The 26,913-nt window shown below is 47.9% G+C and overlaps 1 protein-coding gene across 5 annotated transcripts in view; it reads right to left on the bottom strand.

Moving 5' to 3' along the window:
• The window catches only part of PPP6R2 (protein phosphatase 6 regulatory subunit 2), a 70,968-nt gene that overhangs the window by 7,764 nt on the left and 36,291 nt on the right, over positions 1-26,913 (bottom strand). For 3 of the 5 annotated variants that reach the window (XM_066358771.1, XM_066358770.1, XM_066358772.1), the window contains 10 exons: positions 25,659-25,901; positions 19,781-19,967; positions 11,810-11,947; positions 9,980-10,045; positions 8,402-8,514; positions 7,926-8,039; positions 5,702-5,828; positions 4,604-4,756; positions 1,009-1,212; positions 532-596 (listed from right to left, as the gene is read on the bottom strand). In XM_066358771.1, the coding sequence (XP_066214868.1) occupies positions 532-596; positions 1,009-1,212; positions 4,604-4,756; positions 5,702-5,828; positions 7,926-8,039; positions 8,402-8,514; positions 9,980-10,045; positions 11,810-11,947; positions 19,781-19,967; positions 25,659-25,885 (1,394 nt within the window). In that variant the 5' untranslated portion in view covers positions 25,886-25,901. Of the gene's footprint in view, positions 1-531; positions 597-1,008; positions 1,213-4,603; positions 4,757-5,701; positions 5,829-7,925; positions 8,040-8,401; positions 8,515-9,979; positions 10,046-11,809; positions 11,948-19,780; positions 19,990-25,658; positions 25,902-26,913 lie in introns of those variants that run through there. The other 2 variants (XM_066358773.1, XM_066358774.1) reach the window with 2 other exon arrangements.

Here is a 26,913-nt window from a genome sequence, read left to right as displayed (position 1 = left end):
GAGGCACTGCCCCCTGGAGCACAGTCAGGGCAGGGAGAGGGCACAGCAGTGGGAAGGGGCTCCCCACACTGGACTCTGCAGGCCACTCTGGGACTTGAGTGGTCAAGATGTTCAAACAGGAGTAACACCATCTGTGTGTTTCAGAAAGAGCCCAGCTATTCACACAAGAGGCCAGGTGGGGCAGGGAGGAAGCAAGAAGTGGCCCAGACAACTCTGAGGGTTTGAGGGCTCAGTGAGAGAAGTGGCTGGTGCTGGGACAGGGAGACAGGGGATTTGGGACACAATGTAAGAACGGGACAGGCGAGGGTGAGAAAGGACCAGGGAGCTAAGGGTGGGGTGAGGGGCTGAAAGAAGCAGGAGTACAGCCCAGGCCCAGTGACTCTGCTGGTCAGCTCCCTGTGCCCTAGCCTCCCTGGCAGCCCCAGCAGCTGTTTCCTTTAAGTAGGAGGACCCCTTTCTGGAAAGCAAAACTTCCATAGCAGCCCCACTGAGACCTTGGGCACACTTCCTCGAATACACAGGGGTTCTTACTGTGTATGGTCATTGGCTTCCCAGGCCTCCAGGATCCTCTGGACCAGGCAACACTTCTGAAACAGCTGGAAGGGACAGGAGGATTGGTCATGGTCCAAGGGACTGCATGTTCCCCTCCACCCTACTTGGACCAAGTGAGTTTAGCAGGCAAGCGAGCAGGTGGCCTGGAGGTGAGTAACATGCAAAGAGCTCACAGATGAATAGGAAAGATGAGAGAAACATCACGTTGAGGATTCATGTGAATTCAAAAGGTCCAAAATCCCAGAAAGTTTTCTCATGCCCTTTTCCTGTGAATTCCTCTGTCACAGGTGAAAGGAGGGCCGCTCACCCATGCTACGAGGGTTAGAAAAGAAAATGCACAGGGAGGGAGCAGGGCTGGCCTCAGACTGCCCACATCAATATGAATGTCCACATGGTCTGGATGGGGCTTAGCACGCAGCGATACACAGTGACACACCAGACTCTGGCTGCACTTACGTGGGTCACCATGGTATTCTCAGGGTGGTCGGCATCAGGCTGGGAGGTCTCTGGGTCCCCATTACCAGGCAAAGGCTCCACCCCATTCTTGGGTCCACTGGCTTCTGCCCTGTCCTCCCAGGTGGCATGGGAGAGGATAGCGGCTATGCATAGTTCCACTTGGAAGTGCAAAAAGTTATTCCAGGTGTACTTGAAAAACAGGTCCTGGGGAAACAGAGGAAAGTCCTGGCATTGGTTTCTTCCTGACAGGGGAACCACTGGGGTCAGCACACCATTTGTACAGGCAGTGGATAGCTGGGCAGGTGCTGAGGGCATTTGCTTGAGATTGTCCCTCTGTGAGAAACCTTTGCAAATAGCCTAATCTCTGCTCCCGTCTAAACACTGAGGGTCATGCTTTTGTCTCCAAGTTAGAAGCTGAACTCATTTTTAGCCTCTCTCCTAATCCAATGTATTTTTTTAAATTTATTGATTTGAGAGAGAAAGAAAAGGAGGGAAGAAAGGGAAAGGAGGGAGGAAGGGAGAAGGAGGGAGGAAGAGAAAGAGACAGCAACACTCATCTGCTCCTGTATGTGCCCTGACCAGGGGTCAAACCAGCGACCTCTGTACTTTAGGATGATGCTCTAACCAACCTAGCTATCTTGGCAGAAATCCAATGTATTTTTTTTTGACAGAGACAGAGTCAGACAGAGGGACAGAGGACAGATAGGGAGATAGGAAGGGAGAGAGATGAGAAGCATCAATTCTTCGTTGTGGCACCTTAGTTGTTCATTGATTGCTTTCTCATATGTGCCTTGACTGGGGGGGGGTACAGCAAAGCGAGTGACCCCTTGCTCAAGCCAGTGACCTTGGGCTCAAGCCAGTGACCATGGGGTCATGTCTATGATCTCACACTCAAGCCTGCAACTCTGCGCTCAAGGCAGATGAGCCTGCACTTAAGCCAGCAGCAACCTTGGGGTTTCGAACATGGGTTCTCGGTGGCTCAGTCCAACACTCTATCCACTGCACCACCATCTGGTCGGGCTCCAATGTATTTTTAAAAGGCTGTGTGGTCCTAGTAAATTCCACTTTAGCTATATTCTGTACATTCTACTATGTGAGAATTTTTTTTCCTCTTTGATTCTGTCTTGATCACTGAGTCACTGCAAGTGTGTTAAATTCTTGAACACCCACGACGGACATGAAATTAAAAGGTGCACACGTAGACACTCTCCATAGGAACCCAGAGGGGCCCAAACCTAATCTGTACCAGCTAAAGCCCAGAGGAAGCTGAATGAAGACTTGGTACCCCCTCTCTCACAGCTACTTCCAGATGGGGGTGGGGGGGCATTAACAGCCTGTCCTGAATCTTTGACCCCTTAAGTTGGTAGAAGGGCGCTGGCAGGGAGAGGTGACACAGGCACACCTAACTGCACCCCCATGGCCACCTCACACAGAAGCAACAGCAGCCTGCAGATATACAGACCAATGAAGAGAACTGAAAGTCAAGAATAAACTTTCACACCTATGGTCAACTGACTTTCAACAGGGTGCCAAATCCATTCAACAGGGAATGGGCAGTCTTTTTGACAGCATGCTGGTAATACTGGATATCCACATGCAAAAGAATGACGTTGGACCCCTACAACACACCATGCATACAAATTGAGTAAAAGGATTAAAGACCTGCTAGAGCTCAAATTATAAAACTCTTAGAAGAAAACATGGGTAAATTTCACAATCGTGGATTTGGCAATGATTTTTTTGGCTATGACACCAATAGACAAATTGGACTTCATTAAAATTAAAACCTTTTATGTGTCAAAGGACATTATAAACACAGTGAAAAGATAACCCACAGAATGAGAGAAGTTAATTTATCTGATAAAAAATCCAGAATGTGTAAGTAACTTATAAATTAACAACCAAAAAAGCCAAACAAATTGATTCAAAATGGACAAAGGACTTGGACAGCTAGCTGTCCAAAGAAGATATCCAGATGGCCAACAAAAACACATGTAAAATGCTCAATATCACTAATCATTAGGGAAATGCAAATCAAAACCACCATGAGATACCACTTCACAATCATTATGATGGCTATTATTTTTAAAAAATGAAAAACATTTTTTGAAAAAAAAACACACAAAAAACATTTTTTGGTGAGGATGTGGAGAAACCGGAACCCTCACACATTGCTAGCAGGAATGTAAAAGAGTGTAGCCACTGTGAGAAACAGTTGGTTTCTCAAAAAGTTAAACACAGAATTACTATATGACCACCCATTTCACTTCCTGGTATATACACCAAAGTAGTGAAAGCAAGGACTCAGATATCTGTGCATCCATGATCAAAGCAATGTTATTCAGAACAGACAAAAGGAGAAAGCAACCTACTTATCTATCACCTAATGAATAAATAAACAAAGCATGGTCCATCTACACAATGGAAGATTATTCAGCTTAAAAAGGAAGAAAATTCCGACACCTGCTAAAACATGGATGGACCTTGAGGACATTATGCTCAGTAAAATAAGGTACTCACAAAAGGACAGATACTTTATGATTCTACTTATATGAGGTCCCTAGAGTAGCCAAACTCAGACAAAAAATGGGATGATGGGTGTCAGGAGTTGGAGAAACAGCATGGGGATTGACTGCTTAATTAATGGCCAGTGTTTCTGTTTGAGAAGATAAAGTTCTGTAAATAGATAGTGGGGATGGCTATATAAACTGTTAATGTACTTAATGTCACTGAATTAATTTTAAACTTTTATTAAGCTGGTAAATTTTATATTACATACTTTTTACAATAAAAGTAAGGGGAGTGAAAAAGAGAAAAAAGGAAAGGAGGTCTTTAATAACCCCCCTGGGGTTTTCAAATGCTGGAAGAACTTGTAGGGGTCAGCACTCCAGGCCCAGTTTTAAGGCCGAATCCTTCTGGAATTACGATTTAAATGTAAAGAGATTTCAGCTTCCTGGGAGCAGAGGCCCAATGGCAAGGCTGAATAGCAGCCTAGGAACTGCATCTGCCCATGGTGCACACTCAAAGCAGTGCCCCCCTCCAATCAGCACCCCCTTTTTCTTGCCTAACTCTCTCCTCAGACACCTAGGGCGTCCTCAGATATCTGATGTCTGCTGAATGGAGGAGCGTTCCCACTGACTTTGACAAGAAGTGTGAGGGTGGCCTTATTGTGGCAAATGACTGTTGCTCCTTTAGGATATTTTATGTCGAATAGCTAAAATCAAAGTTCTCCTATAAAGGCAGAATGTCAGAAAGGAGATGGACATAGTACCCCATTCCCTCAACAGATCAGAAATCTGCCCTCTGCTTTTAGGTCAGTTCTCTGTGAACCCACACAGAGAAATGTCCCACTGTCGCTTGGGGTGTGGTCAAGCCTGTGGTGGGTCCAGAAAAGTTTCTCCAAACAGACTGTGTCTGTTCCAGGACCAAACCAGAGCCTCCCCTCGCATAGACCCACATCCAGATGCTGAGGTGAGCTGCCTGCCCCATGGACCCTGCTTGACAGCATTGGCCTAGTCTGTCCACCACCGCAGACCCTGCAAGTCACGTGGACAGACATGCAGGGGAGGGGAGGCTGGCAGCAGTCCCCACTCACCAGCAGTAAGCCCATGGTGTTGAGCCGGCAGAGTTCCTGGTTGATGCTGGGCGTGTTTGTGTGCAGCAGCGCAGCCATGAGGCGGGCGCCATGCAGTCGGGCATTCCCTAGGGGCTCCTCCAGCACACCAATGGTGGTCAGGATTGCTTTTTTCTGCAAAAACAGAAGCACCACCCACTGGTACCTTGCAGCCCGGGTGGCCACTGCTCAAAGGGCAAGGGATGCTGCTCCATAATGTGGCACAGCTCAGGGGAAGAGTAGGGGAGTGTGGGGTCTTCTTCAAGGCAGCACTGACTGCAAGAGGACATGAGCGATCACAGAAAGTAAGTAAAGGGAGTCTACTGTGGCCCAGAAGCCTGGGACACTGACTCAGTCTGCCAGCCGCAGGGGTGTGTACCTTGGTATATGAGATGTGTGTGCAAGATGGGGCCAGTGTTCTTCAGGGATCCCCATGAACACTCCCAGAAGAAACTAACGACAGAGCAGCCTTGTCAGACTGCATGTGGGTCTGTTTCTGCACATGCGGCATAACATGTCCACCTTTTCATTAAAGAATATTCCAGGATCCCTGTCCTTGAAAAGCTTACTTTCTAGTGATGAAGGCAGAGGCAGACAATAAGTGAGTTGATAAAATAATACAGTACATCATGGTGGGTCCTAAGGAGAAGCACCAAGAAGAGAAAAGGGCTGAGACTGGGGGAAGGGCTAAGTTGAGCTGGGGGGGAGGCAGACCTGGGTGGCAGTGAGGGAGAGGGCCTTCAGCGTGATCCAAACACCACTCAGATCTGCTGAGGGCCTCCTCTGGGACGCCTGACCCTTGGCTGGGTGACCCTGGATCAGAGGACAGGCCCATGATGAACTTGGGCTCTCAGAAGATCCTTATTTCAGAACACAGGAGTTATCTGTGGGGCTGAGAAATGTCCAACCCTAAGGCTCCCTCTAAGAGAACTGGCAGACATTCAGCAGAAGGAGGTCTGAAAACAGGCCTTTGGCATCTGCCTGGTAGTTCTCAAGTTAGGATCAGGAATAGCAGTGCTTAGGTGAGTTCACTTGTCCTGGGTAAACCATGGGGTGCTTTGCTTGTCCAAGGTCCCGTACCTTTGGTGGGTGGAGCAGCAGCTGATGGAAGTCCTTCAGACGCGGCTTAATACCATGCAGAATGCTGCCGCTGACAGTGCACAGCCTCTCCAGTCCCTGAGAAAAGGAGTCCACCAAGCCCTCTGTCCTGTGGATGAGGAAGCAAATGGAGACAGGGACACATCCCAGGCCTCTGTTGCATCTCATGCCCCTTCCCAGCATCCCCACTCACCATTGCATGAGTGGTTTGGTGACTGGTCCACAAAGGTACCCAAGGTCCTTAAAAAACTTTCCCAGGTGGCCCTGGCCGGTTGGCTCAGCGGTAGAGCATCGGCCTGGCGTGCGGGGGACCCGGGTTCGATCCCCGGCCAGGGCACATAGGAGAGGCGCCCATTTGCTTCTCCACCTCCCCCCCTCCTTCCTCTCTGTCTCTCTCTTCCCCTCCCGCAGCCAAGGCTCCATTGGAGCAAGGATGGCCTGGGCGCTGGGGATGGCTCCTTGGCCTCTGCCCCAGGCGCTAGAGTGGCTCTGGTCGTGGCAGAGCGACACCCGGGAGGGGCAGAGCATCGCCCCCTGGTGGGCAGAGCATCGCCCCTGGTGGGCGTGCCGGGTGGATCCCGGTCGGGCGCATGCAGGAGTCTGTCTGACTGTCTCTCCCCGTTTCCAGCTTCAGAAAAAAAGATACAAAAAAAAAACAAAAAAACTTTCCCAGGTGACAGCCCAGAGTGCCACCACTCAGCCCGAACCCTGACGAGTTGGTGGTATCACATTCAGGGAAACCATCTCTGCTTCCTTCCTGCTTTAAAAATATCCACAGTAGCCCGACCAGGCAGTGGCGCAGTGGATAGAGCGTCGAACTGGGATGTCGAGGACCCAGGTTCGAGACCCCGAGGTCACCAGCTCAAATGCAGGCTCATCTGGTTTGAGCAAAGCTCACCAGCTTGTACCCAAGGTCACTGGCTCCAGCAAGGGGTTACTCGGTCTGCTGAAACCCCACGGTCAAGGCACATATGAGAAAGCCATCAATGAATTAAGGTGTCGCAACGAGAAACTGATGATTGATGCTTCTCATGTCTCTCTGTTCCTCTCCATCTGTCTGTCCCTATCTATTCCTCTCTCTGATTCTCTCTCTGTCTCTGTAAAAAAATAAATAAATAAAAGGGAATAGAAACTCACTTAAAAAAAATATATCCACAGTTGTCCCCACCTCTCAGTTGAGAAATAGGAGATAGGACCAGCCCACCCGGTCCCTCTGGCTCTTTCCAGATGATTCCTCTGAGATCTTTATTTAAACACTTTTTCCAATTATAAAATAAACAACCATTATAGGAAAAACTTAAATACATGACAGGATAAAAAGCAAAAAGAATCCGCCGGTTCATCTGTCTCTTTCATTTTTATGCTGCCCCTTTATCACATGCAAGGGTGGGCCAGGCCTAGAGCAGCCTGCACTTTCTGTGTTCGTGAAGGTGAAAAACTCAGTATTCTGGTTGCTTAGGTAGAACAAACGATAATAACATCATAATTCTCCTTTTGGGTAAAAAACTAATAAATATGTATTGGGTACCAGAGAAAGAGAGAGAGAGACTGCTAATAATCTCACTATTGAGATTAAGCCAATTTGTCATTTTCTTGTTCTTCCTTTCTTTCTTTCCCTTTCTCTCTCTCTCTCTCTCTTTCTTTCTCTCTCTCTTTATAAAAATGTACAGGCTCTCAGTGCTGGGCTATACTGAAGTTCCCTCCAGCACAAGGAAACGAGGGAACTATAGTCACCTTGGGAGAGTCAGACCACTCTCACCACCCATGACGGAACAAAGCAGACAGCGGCAGCATTCCCCCCTCAACCCCGTCCCACACACACCACCACATACACACCCCAAGTGCACACACATCATCACATGCACACATACAAATACACCCCCCACACACAGTGTTGTGGGGACTCATCGGACAATCCTTGGGAAACCCACCAGCCACACTTCCTCCACAGATACATCTATAAACACTCTGTCCACAGGTGACAGCAGCACCTTCAGAATGAGGTGGGAAGTGAATGATAGCAAAGGTCAATGAGGTCTTGGCTACAGCCACGGATTTAACTTTCAACAAGGAGAGTCTATCTATATGATTAGCTGAACAACTGAAAATCAGTTAAGAACACACCAGACTGCTCATTTGAGCCATCTGCCACTAAAGTGTTACACTCAGCTGTCAAGCAATGCTTTCCCTCACGAGAGACACTCACCCAGCCCGCCTTGCTTCCAACAAGGTCAGTAACACCTGAGTCCCACTGACGAGGCAGCTCTCGGTCTGGTCACCATCAAACATGTTCCTCAGAAGCTGTTCCACACAGTCCTGCCTGTCAGACACACATGGGGTCATGCCTGGTGGAGCAGATGCACACACAGAAGGGAGAGTCTCCCCTCCCCTGGAAGGGCAAGATGCTCAAGCTTCAGGCCAGGTGCCCAGGGTTCTTAGGATGCTACTGCCCCTGCTGGTCTGGACTCGTTGGACCTGCCTGGAGACCCCCCCCCATGAGAAACAGGCCCATCAACTGAGTCCAGATTGGAGTGAGCATTTCACATCCAGCTCATCAGAATCTGCATCAGAGGAGGTGGCAGTGTTTGTCGGTGTTCAGAGCAGGGCTTGCAGATATCCTCATGACTCAGAAAGATCCCAGCACCCACACATCCGCCAACCAGCACCACGGCCAGCACTCACGACTCCAGCACTGTGAGGAGGGGGTCCGGCTCCAGAGCCTCTGGCAGCTGGCTGCCCTGCTCTCTGCCCAGCCGGATGATGTCACAGAGCGTCTGAGAAGCATTGGACTGCCTCTGGAAAGACAAGGGAAGCAGGGCCAGGAGAAACATCAGCAGAGCCAGCCTGCCGGACAATTGGAGCCAGTTCACTTCTGAGAGCCTGGTCTGCTTTTCCACTGTCACGATGCAGATCTGCCCAGACTTTTGGGAGCACTGAACTTCCTGAGTTCAAAGGGGCTTTCAGTGGTCAAACGATTCTCGCACATATGGCTGCACCCCTCAGGCCCATGTTGAGCTACATTACTGATACTGTATTTTAAATTAACAAGCTACTAATATTCAGAATAAGTCCTGTAAGCTCATGAAAATATAAAAGTTGCTACAGAGAAATCAAGAAACACAACTTTTCAGGGAACCATGAACCCCATGAAAATTTGGAATCTGATTCAGTGTGCTTGCTGACCAGGGAGGGTTTTCTGCAAGGCAGGTGAACAGAGGACATGCAGCCTTGATGTGCATGTTATGGGAACACTGGGCTAAATTTAGGAAGTGCTTGCACCAACCATTTTAGGGGAAAATGAAGCAACCAGGTTAGCTTGTTTGCCTCACACCTGCTGGTGGGCCTGGGGACGGGCCAGTCAGCCCATGCTCACACTCGTGGGCAGCATCAGGGGCATAGACACTCTCTCAGGAAATGACAAGAACAAAGAACAGAGTGGCCTGGAAGCAGTTAAGGCTCAGACACTGCTCTCAAAACTGCTGAGGACAGAATGTATCTCTTTTGTCATGTGGAGAAAAGGCCTGTCAGGAAATACCCTAATTGTTCCACAGTGGCTACCACAGGAAGGGCTGGCAGAGGAAATCTAACACCACCCCCATGCTTCTCCACTGGCAGTGGGGCTTCATCCCAGAGCTCTCTGCCTTGCCACCCATGTCCTCAAGCAAAGCTGGAACTAGCCACTCCCTCCTAGGGAGCAGAACACACCAGAATGAGGACTTTCACTCCTAGATGAGTGTGCAAGAGAAGGATTCTGTCCTGCCCTACTGCAGGGAAGCCAGGAGCCATACTGTGTGAGCTGCCTGCAGAGAGGCCCCTGGGGCATGGGGCTGAGGGTGATCCCAGCCAACAGCCCTTAAGGAACCGAGTCCTGCTGAGGCCCAGCAACCCTAGAAGCGAACCCTCCCTCTTCTGAGTCCTGAGATGCCCTGAGTGTTCCTGGACAGAGGACCTACTAAGCTGTGTCCCGATCCCTGACCCACAGAAACTAAGATAAAAACACTTGTTGTTATGAGCAAGTAAGTTTCGGGGTGATATTTTACTCAACTATAGAAAACTAATACAACTGTGTTCAAACTTTTTTATAATATGTATGTATTATTTTTTAGTAAAAAAAAAGTCTAAAAATCAGCACTTGATTAAAGGAAGATGTTTCTGATCTGAGGAAAGGACTGACTTGACTCTCAGACAACAGCAGAGGGCACTGTCCCAAAGCCCAAGAGCTGCCTTCTACAGAAGGCGGGTTGTAAGCACTGGACTCACGTCTTCATCTTCACTCGGATGGATCAGCTCCACGAGTCTCTGGATGACTTTTTCTTCATTAAGCCACTGAAAAAGAAGAAGGCCTGTTGATGACGGCTCACATCTAACCCCATGGAGAAAAGTCCTTGGTGCAGAAGATTCACGTACCGGGCTCTACGACAGAGACTCTGCCCAATACATATGCCCACCCAGACCCAGAAAGAACAGCAGTGCTGAATTCTGGAGTGGCCCAAGATTTATAAAGGAGGGAATCACTATTTGTATGTCCCAATGGCAAAGAATCTTAAACATATGCCAGCTGTCTTTAAAAAACCACCTGAAGGCCCTGGCTGGTTTGCTTAGTGGTAGAACATCGGCCCAGCGTGTAGATGTGCCAGGTTCAATTCCCGATCAAGGCACACAGGAGAAGCACTCATCTGTTTCTTCACTCCTCCCCCTCTTGCTTCTCTCTCTCTCTCTCTCTCCACCTCCTACAGCCATGGCTCAATTGGAGCAAGTTGGCCCCAGGTGCTGAGAATGGCTCCATGGCCTCCACCTCAGGCACTAAGAAAAGCTCGGTTGGAGAAATGGAGCAATGGTCCCAGGGCAGAGCATTACCGCCCCCCCCCAGTAGGCTTGCCAAGTAGATCTTGGTCGGGGTACATGCAGAAGTCTGTCTCTGCTTCCCCTCCTCTCACTAAATTAAAAAAAAATTTTTTTTAATTAAAAACAAAACAAAAATAAACACCTGAGCACCTGTGGGATTCTCCCAGTGCTGGCCCAACTCAGCCTCTGCTCCTGAGGTTATCAAGACCTTTCAAAGGTCTGGAGCAAAGGACCCTAGTGAGACTATAGGAGCACCAGGAGGACAAACATGCTGGATACTGCAGGAGGTCCAAAGTGAGGTGGCCCAGGCAGACCTGGGTCACACCCAGCTGCGCACGCCCAGTGCATTCCTCATGCAGAAACGGACGGCCTGTTTCCAGGAAAGTGCAGTGCAAGGCAATGCAGGCTCCCACTAACTCTAAAGAACAGCTGATGTCTACGCTGCACTAGCTTTGGGATACTGATTGTTGTGACTGATGCAAGTGGGGGGCTCTCCAGAGTGATATGAGTTTCCTAAGACTGAGCACTGCCACCTTGATGACAACTGTCACCTGGTTCAAGGAGCTGGAAAATGGGCAAGAAGGACCAATGGTTTACTTTATACTTCATTTTAAACTGCATGGCAAACAAAAAAACCCATGAAACATCAGTGAACGGGCTGCCCAGCATTGCTTTCCTGAACTTGTCTGGGTTGAGAACCCCCACTTTTCTGGGAAAGGCCAGAGGGGTACTGTGAACACCAGTCAGAACAGACATGTATGTGCACATGCTCCTGGACAAACAACAGGCCACCACGGTCTCCACCATTCCCTGCATGGGGTCCTTGTCAGCACCTGCTTTCCTCATGACACAGGTCTGTGCCAGGCCACAATGCCACAGCCTTGGGGGAAGGGGCTGGATGGTGAGGGAAGCTCACTTCTGCTTCCTCACAGAGCAGAGGCTGGGAGAGAGGGGTCTGGCATGGAGGAAGGAACCACTCTGCTCTTTGCTTCTGAATGGACTGAGGCAGGACAATGGAAAGGTGCAGAGTCCAATCCCTGCCTTGAGTATAAGCCTTGACAAGGGCCCCAATGATCCCAGAGGAAGAAAAACGTGTGGAGTAGGAAGCTGGGAGTGCCAGGCATGCCAGTGCTTTGAGCTCTCGCTCAAGTCCAGTCTCCTTATGTAGGCCGGTACCAGCACTCAGAGAATCTGCACACACACGAGACAGGGACAGGACACAGAGGGCAGGGCCCACACACTCACCCGCAGGACTTCCTGCCGGAGCCCAGCTGGCTCCACGCAGCTGACCAAGCGAAGCAGCAGGTCCATGAGGGCTGAGGTGCCGATATGCTTCAGGACCAGGCTGATGAATTTGTCTTTCCTCTTCAGGAACACAATCACCTGAAGTCAAACACCCTGGGGTAAGAAAGTGAGGCAGATCCTAACACCCTGAAACATTCCCTGAAGAATGCTCATGAGAAAGATTAATCTTCAATTATGTTGAGCAGAAATAATAGGAAGACCTTAGAGAGCTGTAAGAAAGACGTCTCCAAGGACAGGCCGAGATTGAACACAGGAAAGTCCTAGGGACAGTGGCAGGGTGGGTGGCAGGCTGACAGAGGTCTGCTTGCAGGTGAGCCTCCATGAGAACATGACATAAATGGCCCAGTGACACCACACAGGCTACTGTGCACAGCAAATACTTGGGACACACTGATTCAAGTTTTTTCAACAGAAATGACTGGCCTAGACAGAGCTGAGCCAGGAGATGACAGTCATTGCTGACAGCCCTGGACCTGGGGCACCAACCTGCAGAACACAGAGCATACAAGACAGCAGTCACTAATAGGTCCCATAAGTGGTTGAAGGGAACTGGGACTGAGGTTTTAGAAAAGAAGAGGCAGAGGTGTTGGGCTGGCTGGTGACCAGCATCAACAAGATGAGAGCACCTAAGTATGCTGTATGAAGCCACCAGACAGAGTGGGGCACAGCAACCAGCACTGTGAAATGGGCTGCTCAGGAGATGGCTATCGGTGAGCATGCAGGTGGACAACACAGTGTGGGCAGAGTCCTTCTGGGCTGCGAGTCTGCATGTTTAGCTCAGCTCAACCAGGGATGAAGTACTTAAATATCCAGGTCACTGTGCTAGGCAGATCCAGGATTCCACTGGGAACAACGAGGACATGCAGAAGAACCACCCAGCTAGGGGATGTCAGCCACACTCACACTGAGCCAGAAGGAAGGGGAGGAGGAGGACAAAGAAGAGAGGAACAGAAAGGGAACACTAGGAGGAGGAGGAAAGCAAAAGAGGTAGGAGGATGGTTCTCTGGAAGGATTAAGCTCCTAGAGAGAAAGATTATTAGGAATAAAACAAGGACATCACTACAGATCCTACAGATATAAACACTATTGTGAAAGGTTATTGGGGACAATTTTATGCCAATTTATATAAATTTAGAAAAAAATTTCCTTGCAAAACATACTCAACTGACAAGAAAAATTTAAAAATCTGAATAACTCTAGAGCATCAAAAGATACAAAATCTTTTATCTGTTAAGAAAACTCCAGCCCTGGCCGGTTGGCTCAGTGGTAGAGCGTTGGCCTGGCGTGCAGAAGTCCCGGGTTCGATTCCCAGCCAGGGCACACAGGAGAGGCGCCCATCTGCTTCTCCACCCCTCCCCCTCTCCTTCCTCTCTGTCTCTCTCTTCCCCTCCCGCAGCTGAGGCTCCATTGGAGCAAAGATGGCCGGGGATGGCTCTTTGGCCTCTGCCCCAGGCGCTAGAGTGGCTCTGGTCGCAACAGAGCAACCCCCCGGAAAGGCAGAGCATCGCCCCCTGGTGGGCAGAGTGTCGCCCCCTGGTGGGCGTGCCGGGTGGATCCTGGTCGGGCGCATGCGGGAGTCTGTCTGACTGTCTCTCCCCGTTTCCAGGTTCAGAAAAATACAAAAAAAAAAAAAAAGAAAAAAGAAAACTCCAGGCTCTAATGGCCTTAGTGAATTCTACCAAATATTTAAAGAGAAACAACCCCAATCCTACATATAGTCTTCCAGGAACATAAAATATGAGAGTATGCCCCATGTCATTATATATGGACATAAAACCTTCATTCTGAAAACCTGGTAAGGGCATTATAAGAAAGGGAAATTATAGCCTGACCAGGCGGTGGCACAGTGGATAGAGTATTGGACTGGGATGCGGAAGACCCAGGTTCAAGACCCCGAAGTTGCCAGCTTGAGCGTGGGCTCATCTGGTTTTGAGCAAAAATTCACCTTGGACCCAAGGTCGCTGGCTCAAGCAAGGGGTTACTCAGTCTGCTGAAGGCCCATGGTCAAGGCACATATGAGAAAGCAATCAATGAACAACTAAAGTGTCGCAATGCACAACGAAAAACTAATTATTGATGCTTCTCATCTCTCCATTCCTGTCTGTCTGTCCCTGTCTATCCCTCACTCTGACTTTCTCTCTGTCTCTGTAAAAAAATAAAATTAAAAAAAAATAAAAAAGAAAGGGAAATTATAAGCCACTCTCACTAATGATCATAGATGCAAAAATTCAGCACTATGAAAGAAAGCATATCACAATAAAGTTGGGTGTATTCTAAGAAATCAAGGTTGGTTTAACATCAGAAAAGCATTCAATGAAATTTACCTATTAACAGAATAGAGGAGAAAAATCATACAATCAACTTAATACAGTAAAAATATTCAATAAATTTGAACCATTCATGTTATAAACTAAAAAGACTTAGGAATAAAGAAAATTCCCTTACTCTGATAAAAAAAAAATCTACAAAAACCCCACAACAAACATCATACTTAACAGTAAAATGAAAGCTTTTCCTCCAAGGTAATAGAGCTTTACTGATAATTGCCAAAACCAAAAATCAGCCTAGACAAACAAACTGGGATACTCATATGCCATAAAATACTACCCCACAATAAAAGGAATGTACTGCCTGGTCTACGGTGGCACAGGGGATAAAGTGTCAACCTGGAATGCTGAGGTTGCGGTTCAAAACCCTGGGCTTGCCAGTCAAGGCACATATGGGAGTTGATGCTTCCTGCTACTGCCCCCTTTTCTCTCTCTCTCTCTGTCTCTCTCTCACTCCTCTCTTCATTAAAATAAAAAAATAAAAAATTATGAAAATATCAACTACCTAACAATAAACCTAACGAAAATGAAAGGTGTGCTAGATCGCCAGCTACCCAAGCCCTGACAACACAGCTGTGTCATTGCAGCACAAAGTCAGCCACAGACAGTAAGTAAATAAATGGGAGTGACTGTGTTCTTATAAACTTCTTTTATAGAAACAAGTAACACGCTGGGTTTGGCCTGTGGGCCATAATTTGTCAACCTTGACCTATAGCCAATACAAGCCTAATCAAAATATCAGCAATTTTGGCCCTGGCCAGGTAGCTCAGTTGGTTAAAGCATTGTTCTGATATGCCAAGGTTGTAGGTTTAATTCCTAGTCAGGGCACATACAAAAATCAACCAATGAATACACAGATAAGTAGAACAACAAATCAGAGTTTCTCTTTCAACTTCTTCTCTCTAAAATCAATAAAGAAATAAAAATTTAAAGAAATATATCAGCAGCTTTTTGGGGGGGAGGAATAGGAGAGAATGTGGAAACTGACAAACATCCTAAAATCTGCTAATTCTAAATTAATGCAAAAAGCAAAAAATAGTAAAAACAATGTCGAAGAAAAAAACCTGAGAGGACTGTACTGGTGCAACTGTAAATAGAATAACAGTTCCCTGGCCAGTTGGCTCAGTGGTAGATCGTCGGCCTGGTGTGCAGGAGTCCCGGGTTCGGTTCCCGGCCAGGGCACACAGGAGAAGCACCCATCTGCTTCTCCACCTCTCCCCCTCTCCTTCCTCTCTGTCTCTCTCTTCCCCTCCCGCAGCCAAGGCTCCATTGGAGCAAAGTTGGTCCAGGCACTGAGGATGGCTCCATGGCCTCTGCCTCAGGCGCTAGAATGGCTCTGGTTGCAACAGAGCAACGCCCCAGATGGGCAGAGCATCGCCCCCTGGTGGGCATGCCGGGTGGATCCCGGTCGGGCGCATGCGGGGAGTCTGTCTGACTGCCTCCCCGTTTCCAACTTCAGGGAAAAAAAAAAAAAAGAATTACAGTGCAGAATGAAGTCCAGAAGTGGACACATATATTTGTAATTGTATGACTTTTTTTTTAAGATTTTGTTTTATTGATTTTAGAGGTAGGGAGTAGGGAGGAGGAGCAAGAAACAATGTATAAGTTGCTTGTCATATGTGCCTTGACCAGGCAAGCCCAGGTTTTTGAACCAGCAACCTGAGCATTCCAGGTCTACACTTTACCCAGGTCTAACCTTTACCACAGGTCAGGCTGACAGGTTTTTTTTTTTGAATGAAAGAAAAGAAAGAGAGTGAAAAAGAAGGGAGAGAGAGACAGGAAAGGAGGGAGAGAGGGAGACAGATAGAAGCATCAACTCATTGCTCTACTTAGTTGTATAATGATTGCTTCTTATATGTGCCTTAACCAGGCAATGAACCAGTGACTTTGGATTCAAGTGGAGCCAGCAACCCTTTGCTCAAGCTGGCAACCTTGTGCTCAAGCCAGTGAGCAACCTTGAGATCCTGTCAACAACCCACACTGGACACTCAAGCCAGCAATCTCAGCTTTCTGGGTCAATGCTCTACCCACTATGCCACCACCAGTCAGGCATAATCACTTGATTTATGACAATGGGGGCACGGTAAAGCAATTGAGAAAGAATGGCCTTATCAATAAATGGTGCTGGGTCAACTGGATATGCATTTTTTTTTTTTTTGTATTTTTTCTGAAGCTGGAAACGGGGAGAGACAGACAGACTCCCGCATGCGCCCGACCGGGATCCACCCGGCACGCCCACCAGGGGCAACACTCTGCCCACCAGGGGGCGATGCTCTGCCCCTCCGGGGCGTTGCTCTGCCACGACCAGAGCCACTGTAGCGCCTGGGGCAGAGGCCAAGGAGCCATCCCCAACGCCCGGGCCATCCTTGCTCCAATGAAGCCTTGGCTGCGGGAGGGGAAGAGAGAGACAGAGAGGAAGGAAGGGGGGTGGAGAAGCAAATGGGCGCTTCCCCTATGTGCCCTGGCCGGGAATCGAACCCGGGTCCCCCGCACGCCAGGCCGACGCTCTACCGCTGAGCCAACCGGCCAGGGCTGGATATGCATATTTTTAAAAAATACTTCCAGGCCCTGGCCGGTTGGCTCAGTGGTAGAGCATTGGCCCAGTGTGTAGAAGTCCTGGGTTCGATTCCCAGCCAGGGCACAGAGGAGAAGTGCCCATCTGCTTCTCCACCCTTCCCCCTTGCCTCTCTCTCTGTCTCTCTCTTCCCCTCCTGCAGCCAAGGCTCCACTGGAGCAAAGTTGGCCCAGGCGCTGTGGATGGCTCCATGGTGTTGCAAACCAGTCAAGACAAGTATTATTCCGGGGTCTTGAGCAGGAAAAAGTATGAAATTGAATTAAAGATAGACAGAGACTTAAAGATATATATTATACATATAGGATGGGTTTCGGAGGACACCATGGCTTGCCAACAGTCACTACTGTTCCTGAGCCGCAACATGGCTCCCCCAGAAAGACATCCATCTTTATTCCTCACTAAACATGAGCAATTAGCAATTCAATTAAGTTTCCAAGGCAACTCAAAGACAACCCCCACCATACTAGTCAAATCTAACTTTACACCAATAAGAAACTAGCTTCCAGCCCTCCTGGGGAATATGGGCTGGATGACCAAGAATCAAGCACAGCCTCCTGCAACTCAATCAGGTAGGTGAGGTAGGGCGTTAGGCCCAACACCTCTGTCCCCTAGATATCTAGACCTCAAAATACCCTGTTTATTTTTCGGTCCCCAACACCACTGCCTCTGCCTCAGGCGCTAGAATGGATCCGGTTGCAACAATGGAGCCGCAGCCCAAATGAGCAGAGCATCGCCCCCTGGTGGGCATGCCGGGTGGATTCCAGTAGGGCGCATGCAGGAGTCTCTCTGCCTCTCCGCTTCTCACTTCAGAAAAATACCAAAAAACAAAACAAAACAAAACTTCCATCATATACCATTTACAAGAATCAATTCCAGGTGGATTGTAAGTTAGCAAAATGAAAGGTAAAACAAAGCTTCTAGAAGATAATATAGAAAAGTATCTATATGACTTTGAGTTAGGCAAAGGTTTCTTAACAGAACAACAACAAAATCCCTACCATAAATAAGAATGATGAAATTGGACTACATGAAAATAAGAATCTCTGCTCATTAAAAGAGTAAAGAAAAATAAAAAAGGCAAGCCAGAGTGAGGATGCAGCTTTTATGTGGGTGCAGGATGGCAGTAAGAAAGGCAAACTTTAGATTCTGATACAATTTGAGAAAGAGCAAAGTCATACAACAAAGCAAAAGGAAAGTGAAGGGGCCTGGCCAGGGGCTCAGTGGATAGAGTGTAGGCTCAGCGTATGGATGTCCTGGGTCCAATTCCCAGATAGGGTACACAGGAGGACCAATCATCTGCTTCTCTTCCCCTCCCTTTCTCCCTTCTTTCCCTCTTCTCCCACAATCAATGGCTCAACTGGTTCGAGACTGGCCCCGAGTGCTGAGGATGGCTCTGTTGGTTTGAGCACATCAGCCTCACAGTTTGCTAAAAATAGCTTGGTACTCAAGCATTGGCCCCAGATGGGGTTGCCGGGTAGATCTCGGTCAGGGCGCGTGCAAGTAGTCTGCCTCACTATCTACACTCCTCTCACCTTTTAAAAAAAAAAAAAAAAGGAAAGCTGAAATTAATGACAGTAAAGGATGGTTTGATCATTTTAGAAAGAGGTTTAGCTTAAAAAAAAGTCAGAATAAGAGGAGAAGCAGTTTCTGCTGACCAAGAGGCAACAAATTCTTGTTTAAATTCATATACATGTGTTACATTTGTCACTAAAAAAGTAGTTTTTAAGAGTACAGTTCATATTTTGGGGCACAGGAAGAAGAGGGATGCATTATTCAGATACTGTCTGAAAGGAGCAGAGGAGCACGGTGAACACATGCATTCAGTCACTGGGCTGGAAGGGGGCCCAGGTCAGTTTCTGGAACCCAGCACTACCCTCAGCAGCAATGCTTCTCCTGGGACGGCAACTCCCACTCTTACACCAGAAGCACCTCCACTACTGATACTCTTCATTCATACTCTGCCAGTTTCCAGAAAATATTTGCAGTGAGTGAAACAGCCCCTTAGGCCCCCTGAAAATCTAAGATGAATCTATGAAAGGTGACAGTCCACTGAAAATTTACAACATGCCAACAACGTCTCCTAATATCAACAATGCTCTGCCCTAGTGCTATACCATGTCAGAGCTCCAGACACACACACAAAGTACTGGTTTGTCCTCTGTCTGGATACTCGATGATACCGAACAATCACAGTTAATATCTTGTGGGTATGATAACGTAATCTGCTCAGCAAAATCCTGCTGTCCCCTCCTAATCTATAGTTATATTTAAAAGAAAAACATCCTTATATTTTAGAGATATGTACTGAAATATTTACAGAAATGATAGGCTATCTGGAAACTATTCTGAAATAATACACTGGGGATGGTGGGCAGGGAGCTAAAGAGGAAAGACGCTCTGAAGCTGGTGCTGGGCATGGGTGTCATTTATCTCTTGCCCTGTTCTGTGTATCTACAGAGTGGGTGGTGCTGAAGCATGTGTCACGGAGAATGTGAGACAGAAGCAAAACGACAGGGACTCGAGGACAATGCTTCGCTCAATGAAATGAAATCGCTCACTACTTTCAGAGAAGCCTATTACTAGAAGTTTTCTTTTACTGGTTTTGAAACAGTAAGTGCCCTACACACAGACACCTGCCATATACACAGATGGAACAATGGATTAAGAGGGGTGGATATCCTATAATCCTGCCATGATGGAGGCATGTCCCTAGACCTCATTACTGTGACTAAAGTCAGGACACACTAGCCTAGTTTAGGGTCCTGCACAGTTCCCAGGGATGGCAGGAAGAGCTATTTATTAAAGAGCCAGCAGCAGAAATACCTCTTGGGAAGCCACTTTCTTACTCACATATCAGTAGCCCACACCACTCCACTGAGTCCCATGACACCACCAGGAACCCTGTCCCCACAGTTTGCTGACATGGTTGCACCATGATGGCTCATGGTAAACTGCGTGGGCATCTTCCAGGCCGCCACCCCAAACCCACGGTCTTGGCAGATGTTTTACCTGTTCCGTCTTTCTTGCAATGAGATTGCCAATGGTCTTGCTAAAAAAACTGGCGAGCAGAGGATTGAGAGGTGGCTCATGGTCCAGGAAGTCATAGAGAAGATTTAGCAGAGTCTCGTCCCCACCCAGTCTGTCATTGATCTGCGGCACATCACATGTCAGCAGCTCACAGGCCGTGTTTGGGTACCTAAAAGGCACAACACCAGCAACTGGAGGTGAAATTAGACTTCTCCAACTCTCAGGAAGCTGCTTAAGTAAACTGCCCCTTAGGAAGCAGATCCATGGGTGAGATTGAAATGCTAACAGACTGTGGAACAAAATAAATGTGCTAAGTCTGTGACAAAATGGCATGTCTAACCACTAGAAAGTCAACATTTTTAACCCACCGTCCTCTGGTCACTTGTAACCTGCATCTCTCCAGGCCTCTGTCCTCATGCTCACCTGTCAATCTCTCACCTCCTGTCACCACCACAGTTACTGAGGCCAGGTTCTCCATCATGGTTGTCTTTTCTTCCTCTCCATGCCCTTCCTGTCCCTACATATAAACAAGCACAGGTCCCTAGATGGAAGCTTACAATGCAGTAGTGGTTATGAGGTGTGATGGAGGAGAGTAATTATGTAATACAAACACGTTTAAACAAGTACTATTCATCTGATAAAAATCACCAGAGCCTGACCAGGTGGTGGCACTGTGGATAGAGCATCAGACTGGGATGTGGAAGACCCAGGTTTGAAACCCCAAGGCCGCTGGCTTGAGCGCGGGCTCATCCAGCTTGAGCACGGGCTCATCGGCTTGAGCACAGGGTCGCTGGCTTGAGACCAAAAGTTGCTGGCTTAAAACCCAAGGTCACTCACTCTGCTGTAGCCCCCCCAGTCAAGGCACATATGAGAAAGCAATCAATGAACAACTAAGGAGCTCCAACAAAGAATTGATGCTTATCATCTCTCTCCCTTCCTGTCTGTCCCTATCTGTCTCTCTGTCTCTGGAAAAAAAAAAAAAAAAACACCACCAGATACAAAATAACCCTCACCTCATTATGAGTGTTCCCATGATATTACTGAGCTCTCCTTCCTATGTGACACCAGGGGGCTCACTGCCACCACCCTGGGACACACAAGCCTACCCAAAAACCTGCGGTGTCCAGGCCAGAGCTTGTGAATGCAGTGCCAGTAACAGTAACAATGCCCAGGTATGTGGGTACCTACCTGGGAACACAGGTGAGGGTGCAAGGCCCAGAGAAGGCAGGGTCCCAGTGGGAGCATCCTGTGGGGTTTACTGGTGCAAAACTGGCACGACATGAGACAAGCTGTACAGCCTTAGGCACATAACCCAGCCTCTCTGTGCCTGGGCTCCCTCATCTGCACATGGGAGGTATGAGCACCCACCTCCCACAAGGCTATATATAAAGCCACACAATGTCAAGATCAGTCACTATGAACCTCCTGCTCCTGGAATCCATTAACATGGGTCCCAGATGGGCCTGAGCCCAGGTGGTCACCGTGGATCAGCTAGAGAGGCTTGGGTCTGAAACTCTAGAGAAAACAACTGGTGAAGTGTGGAGGGGAACAGGGAAGGACCTTAGTCTGGCTATAGAATGGTGTTCCTCATCAGCCTAGATACAGCACCTCCTAGAGCTCAAAGGAAACAGTCTATGTCGCAGTTGGTGTGAGGGACCTGCAGATTCACAGGAGGATATCCAGCAGTGGGCAGTTAACAAGCAGGTCCTGGCTTGAGAGGTTGTCCAGACAGAGGTGTGGTCAGCCTCAAAGGAGGGGTGACCAGTGCTCACCTCAAGGACTGTGACAAAGATCAGATGAAGTGGCTTAGCACTGTGGACATACACTGTGATAACCAGCATGGCGAGGAGCACGTGGCCACCAGGAGCAGAAGGCCAGAGAGAGTGTGCTCAAAGTTCAGGGCAGGAGGGCCACATGAGCAGCACTGAAGGCCAGAGCAAAACCCCACGTTACTCAGGCAGAGAGGTGTCCACCAGCATCTAAACAAGAAAATATGCACCAAGCACAGAGAAGAGCACAAGTCTCTCCCTCCAGGAAGCTCTTCCAGAGCCAATGGGAAGAACCCAGTTCAATCTGCACACACAGACCAACATGTGCACATATGGGACCAGCTGAGCTACAATCCCCTGACCCTCTCAGGTTATAGCTAAATGAAGGGACTGTGATTTTATAAGTGTATTATTATGTGACTCTCAAAAAAAAGTAGGGGAAATTGCTTTAGTAGTTTCTAAAACTTACACAAGGAAAAGGAATTCTAATTAAATGTGATCCATCAAACACACGTGTGTCACCATTCCTCTCAAAGTGACTCAAAAGATGCAAAAAAAAAAAAAGACAAGCCCTGGCCGGTTGGCTCAGTGGTAGAGCGTCAGCCTGGCGTGCGGAAGTCCCGGGTTCGATTCCCGGCCAGGGCACACAGGAGAGGCGCCCATCTGCTTCTCCACCCCTCCCCCTCTCCTTTCTCTCTGTATCTCTCTTACCCTCCCGCAGCCGAGGCTCCATTGGAGCAAAAGATGGCCCGGGCGCTGGGGATGGCTCCTTGGCCTCTGCCCCAGGTGCTAGAGTGGCTCTGGTCGAGACAGAGCGAGGCCCCAATGGGCAGAGCATCGCCCCCTGGTGGGCATGCCTGGTGGATCCCAGTTGGGCGCATGTGGGAGTCTGTCTGACTGCCTCCCTGTTTCCAGCTTCAGAAAAAAAAAAAAAAGAAAAAAAGACAAGAAGTGGCTATGACCCAATGCCTCAAGATGGAAAGTGTTGGCTCAGTGAGTACAGCCTGAAGCCCAGGGAAGTCCAAGCCTCAGCTGGTCACAGAGAGAGCAACAACCAGAACACAAGGCCTGAACAGGGGCAAGGTGGAGGGGCTGCCTGGAAACTTTCAAGAGCAGTACTGCCCTCACACAGGACTCAGAGGTTTATTCCCTGGAAAAAGTGGACCAGAGCAGTTCCTGACTCAGGGCCATCAGGTACAGTTGAAGGAAAATTAGGACACTGTCCTGAAACAGGGCCTGGTACAACACGGGGGTGCCCAGCCCCAATTCCTGACTCAGTGTGCTAACAGGCTGACATCCCACAAGGAGGAGCTGGAAAGACTCTTTTCTGGAGAAACCAATGAGATAAAGAGAAAAGTGAACTAGCTGTCATCTAACCAAACAGTAAGCAACCCCACTCAGATGCCACACTCAGTGCAGGCTTTAGTGCCTCCCTCGAAAGGAACACAGCGCTAATCAAACAACCAGAAAACAAGGCACATAGAACAAAGAAAGTGTGTGGAGAACAGAAGGAAACTGCCTAAAAGACTACACATAAGATAGTATCCATGAACACGAACTGGAGACTTATATTTAAAATATCTCCATGTCAGAGCCTTGGCTAACAGTCCACACAAAAAAATAAAAATAAAATATCTGAGAATAAGAAAGACCTCTTAGAGCCTGACCAGGCAGTGGTGCAGTGGATAGAGCATTGGTCTGGGATGCTGAGGACCCAGGTTCAAAACCCCAAGGTTGCTGGCTTGAGTGTGGGGTCGCTGGCTTGAATACAAATGTCAGTGGCTTCAGCCCAAAGGTCTCTGGCTTGAGCCCAAGGTTGCTGGCTTGAGCAAGAAGTCGCCAGCTTGAGCCCAGAGGTTTCTGGTTTGAGCCCAAAGGTTGCTGGCTTGAGCAAGGGGTCACTGGCTCAGCTGGAGCCCCCAGTCAAGGCACATATAAGAAGCAATCAATGAACAACTAAGGTGCCACAACTACGAACTGCTGCTTCTCATCTCCCTCCCTTCCTGTCTGTCTGTCCCTGTTTAAACCTCTCTCCCTAAAAAAAAAAAAAAAAAAAAAAAACCCTCTTAAAAATTAAAAATGACAGTACAAATTTTTTAAATCAACAAAAAGCTAGGAAGATAAAATTTGAAGAAACCTCTCAGATGTAGAACACAGAGGCAAAGACAAGTCATAAAGAGTAAAAATAAGAAAAAAGTATTAATCTGGGTGGTCTAATACCAATTAGGTGTCCTAGGGAAAACTGGAGGAAAAAAATTTATCAAAGAAATAATACAAGTTTCCTGTGCAGAAGGCTACAAATTTACAGACTGAAAGCACCCATGGGGTACCTAGCACACTGAGTGAGAAACCCAATATCGTGTTTACCTTAGCGTGAATAGGTAGTGTGTCTACAGCTGGGTTGATCTATTTACTCTGTTTATGTTTGATTACCTACATATTTCTTTCCCCTAGAATTAAGTTTCTCCTTGCTTTGTCTGCTTACCTTTGTACCTACCTATTAGTAGTTTCTCCCAGACTCTCAAACTAGAAAACTTTCCTAGCTCACCAATGCCACTCCAGGATCCCTTTGCCTGACCCTGCTCTCCTCCCATCACACCTATCACCAATGCCCTCTAGACAGCGAGCCCACAGAAGTTGTCACCAAAAGGACACTTTTGGGAGTGAGAGGGTGAAAAAGATGGGGGCTATAAATAGTGATGCTGAGACCACACACATTGACCAGGAGTATCCTACACACAGTGGTCTCTCTCTGACCTTCCACAGACTATCATAATGGCTTAAGCTCCTTGACTATCCCGCCACAGGCACTTCCTGCCACCCTCTCAACTTTACTTTACTTAACCGTATTTCCCCATGTATAAGACGCTCCCATGTATAAGACACAACTTAATTTGGGGGCCTGAAATTTGGAAAAAAAATGTATTAAGTAAAGTCATTGAAAAGTTTTAGTCATCATAAAATTCATACAACTCATCCGTACAAAAAAGCAGGGAATGTAAGTAAAAAAAAACAAACCTATAATCACTGTATAAGACGCACTGTTTTTAGACCTCAAATTTTTCAAAAAAGAGTATGTCTTATACATGAGAAAATACAGTATCTATACACTTCCTATAAAGGCCAGAGGGTGACAACTTTATGTGGTCTCTGCTACAGCTACCAGGTCTGCCCTCAAAATCACAAATGGCTTAAGTGTACTTTGTGCTCCAACAAGACCAATTCATGAACGTGAATTGGTGTCATTTTCATGTGTAACAACCTTTTAAAAATGCAGACCCTGCCCTTGCTGGATAACTTGGTTGGCTGGAGCATCATTCTGAAGTGCAGAGGTTGCTGGTTCAATCCCAGGTCAGGGCACATACAGAAACAGATGTTTGTGTCTCTTTCCTGCTCTTTCCCTTCCTCTCTCTAAGATCAGTAAAATAAACACGCACAAAAAATTAAAACCACAGACCCTTTCTTAGCTTGCAAGTCACACAAAAACAGGATGTGACCTGCAGGCTGTGTTCTGCTGACTCTGTTCTGAGACTTTCCAACACTCGCTGTCCAGCTGCCTGTCTGTCCTGACGAGCCTTTTCAGACCCCAGTGGGTACCTTCAGAACTGGAAGCTGGGTCTGCTCTGTCCCTTCTTGTCACCCAAGGTCCCTTGTCCCCACACTCCTCAGGCCTCACCTCAAGCCCTTGCCACACCACCTTTTCCTTTCTGTCATCTACTAACATCCTAGTCATATGTTGAATGAAACATGTTAGGAAAAACTGAGAATGGTCACTAATAACATGGTATTATTTATGCTGAGCCCAGGACCCCAGAGTGAAGCATTTCCCACGGTCTCTCCTGAGTGGCCACTTTACCAGATAGGAACCAGCCTCCTGCTGGAGATGCAACCACAGTCAGGCCTCATGCTGCAACCCAGTTCTGCTGTGGGGTCTGTCTTTCAGCACATTTTCCCTCAAAAGACTCTAACACACTATATAACTCACTATAACTCAGAATGAAAAGTCACCCTACCCCCACAGGAGTGGCCTTGTCACTTGTCCATCAGAAAGCCCTGCCCACTGCATTCCTGCAGCCCTGCCCAGTACATACTTGAAGCGGACCTTCTCTTCCATGTCCAGGGGCGGGTCCTGTGTGATGAGGCTCACCAGCTCCTCCATACACTGTGGCCGGCACAGGAAGTCCAACAGCTTCCGGTTCTGAGCTTTGCACTCCTGCAAGATGTCATCTTCATCCATTAGCTCCCGCAATGTCACATCCTCCTTATCCAACAGCTTGTCAACATGGGACGTGGTGTTCAAGTCAAACTTCCAGAACATGGTGATGGCCACAGAGCTGCAAGCAAAGACAAGAGGGTCACTTCCATCCAGCAATGCTATACCAAAATCCAAGAAGTCCATCCCAACATGGGCCTGTGCTAGAGAGGGAGCTCTTCCCAGCAACTGCTCTGACCACATCTCTATGGGTCAGGCTCCCAAGTCAGCAGAGACATTCTAAGTTTGGTTCCCCACTGACTGACCCGCCTGCCTTACTCTCCTTTTGCACCATTGAGTGCTCTCACTCACTCCCTGGCTCCCTTAGGAAATATGTCTCCCGTATGTTAGACCAAGGTGCCCCTCTACCCCAACCAAGAAAGTTAATGATTCACATGCCCCATCCCCAACGCCTGGTTCCTCCTAAGTGAATGCTGGACATCTCTCCCCAGACATCTCTGTATTATATATATACTTTTAATTTTCTGCATATAATGCTTTGAGGTCTTACAACATCTTTCTGGCTGAAGAGAGACAGCCACTCTTGGGTCAGATCAATTCTTAGAACAAGCAAAGCGCCCAGCAAGGAGGAGCCCTGTGATCTATCTGCACACTTCCATCCAGAGTGGCTCCTCCCCTACATTCAGGTGGAGCCCAGGCCTTGTTCTAGAGCAGGGGTCCCCAAACTACGGCCTATATGCCGGGCTGATGCTCTATCCACTGAGCAAAATGGCCAGAGCCTGGTTAGAGGCCATTTGTAAAAAAGTCTTTTTTCCTCCAGTGTAGATGTGGTCTTGTTAGTTGACTAGTTGATTGTACAGATATTCACTGCTCTCCACAAACATGCATCATCATTTTTTTCAGGCCAAATAGAATTCCAGTGATGTGTTGGTAAAAATTTGACCACTGGCTCTTTGAGAGAGTAAGAAATTCTCCTGGTTTGTAACATTTGTTGATTTCTAGTGCAAATATTTCTGTCATGTTTAATTTAAGTTATCAGTGTGATATCACTGATGGTAAGCTTGGGAGAGGCATACACTCAGCTCTTGTGAGCATGAGTGCTGCTCCACCCACCACAAACCTTTTCTCCGCAG

Source organism: Saccopteryx leptura, chromosome 1 (assembly GCF_036850995.1).
Source record: "Saccopteryx leptura isolate mSacLep1 chromosome 1, mSacLep1_pri_phased_curated, whole genome shotgun sequence".
In the NCBI taxonomy this organism is placed as follows: domain Eukaryota; kingdom Metazoa; phylum Chordata; class Mammalia; order Chiroptera; family Emballonuridae; genus Saccopteryx; species Saccopteryx leptura.
Note: the sequence above shows the minus strand (reverse complement) of the source record. Positions and strands in the feature narration are given on the sequence as shown.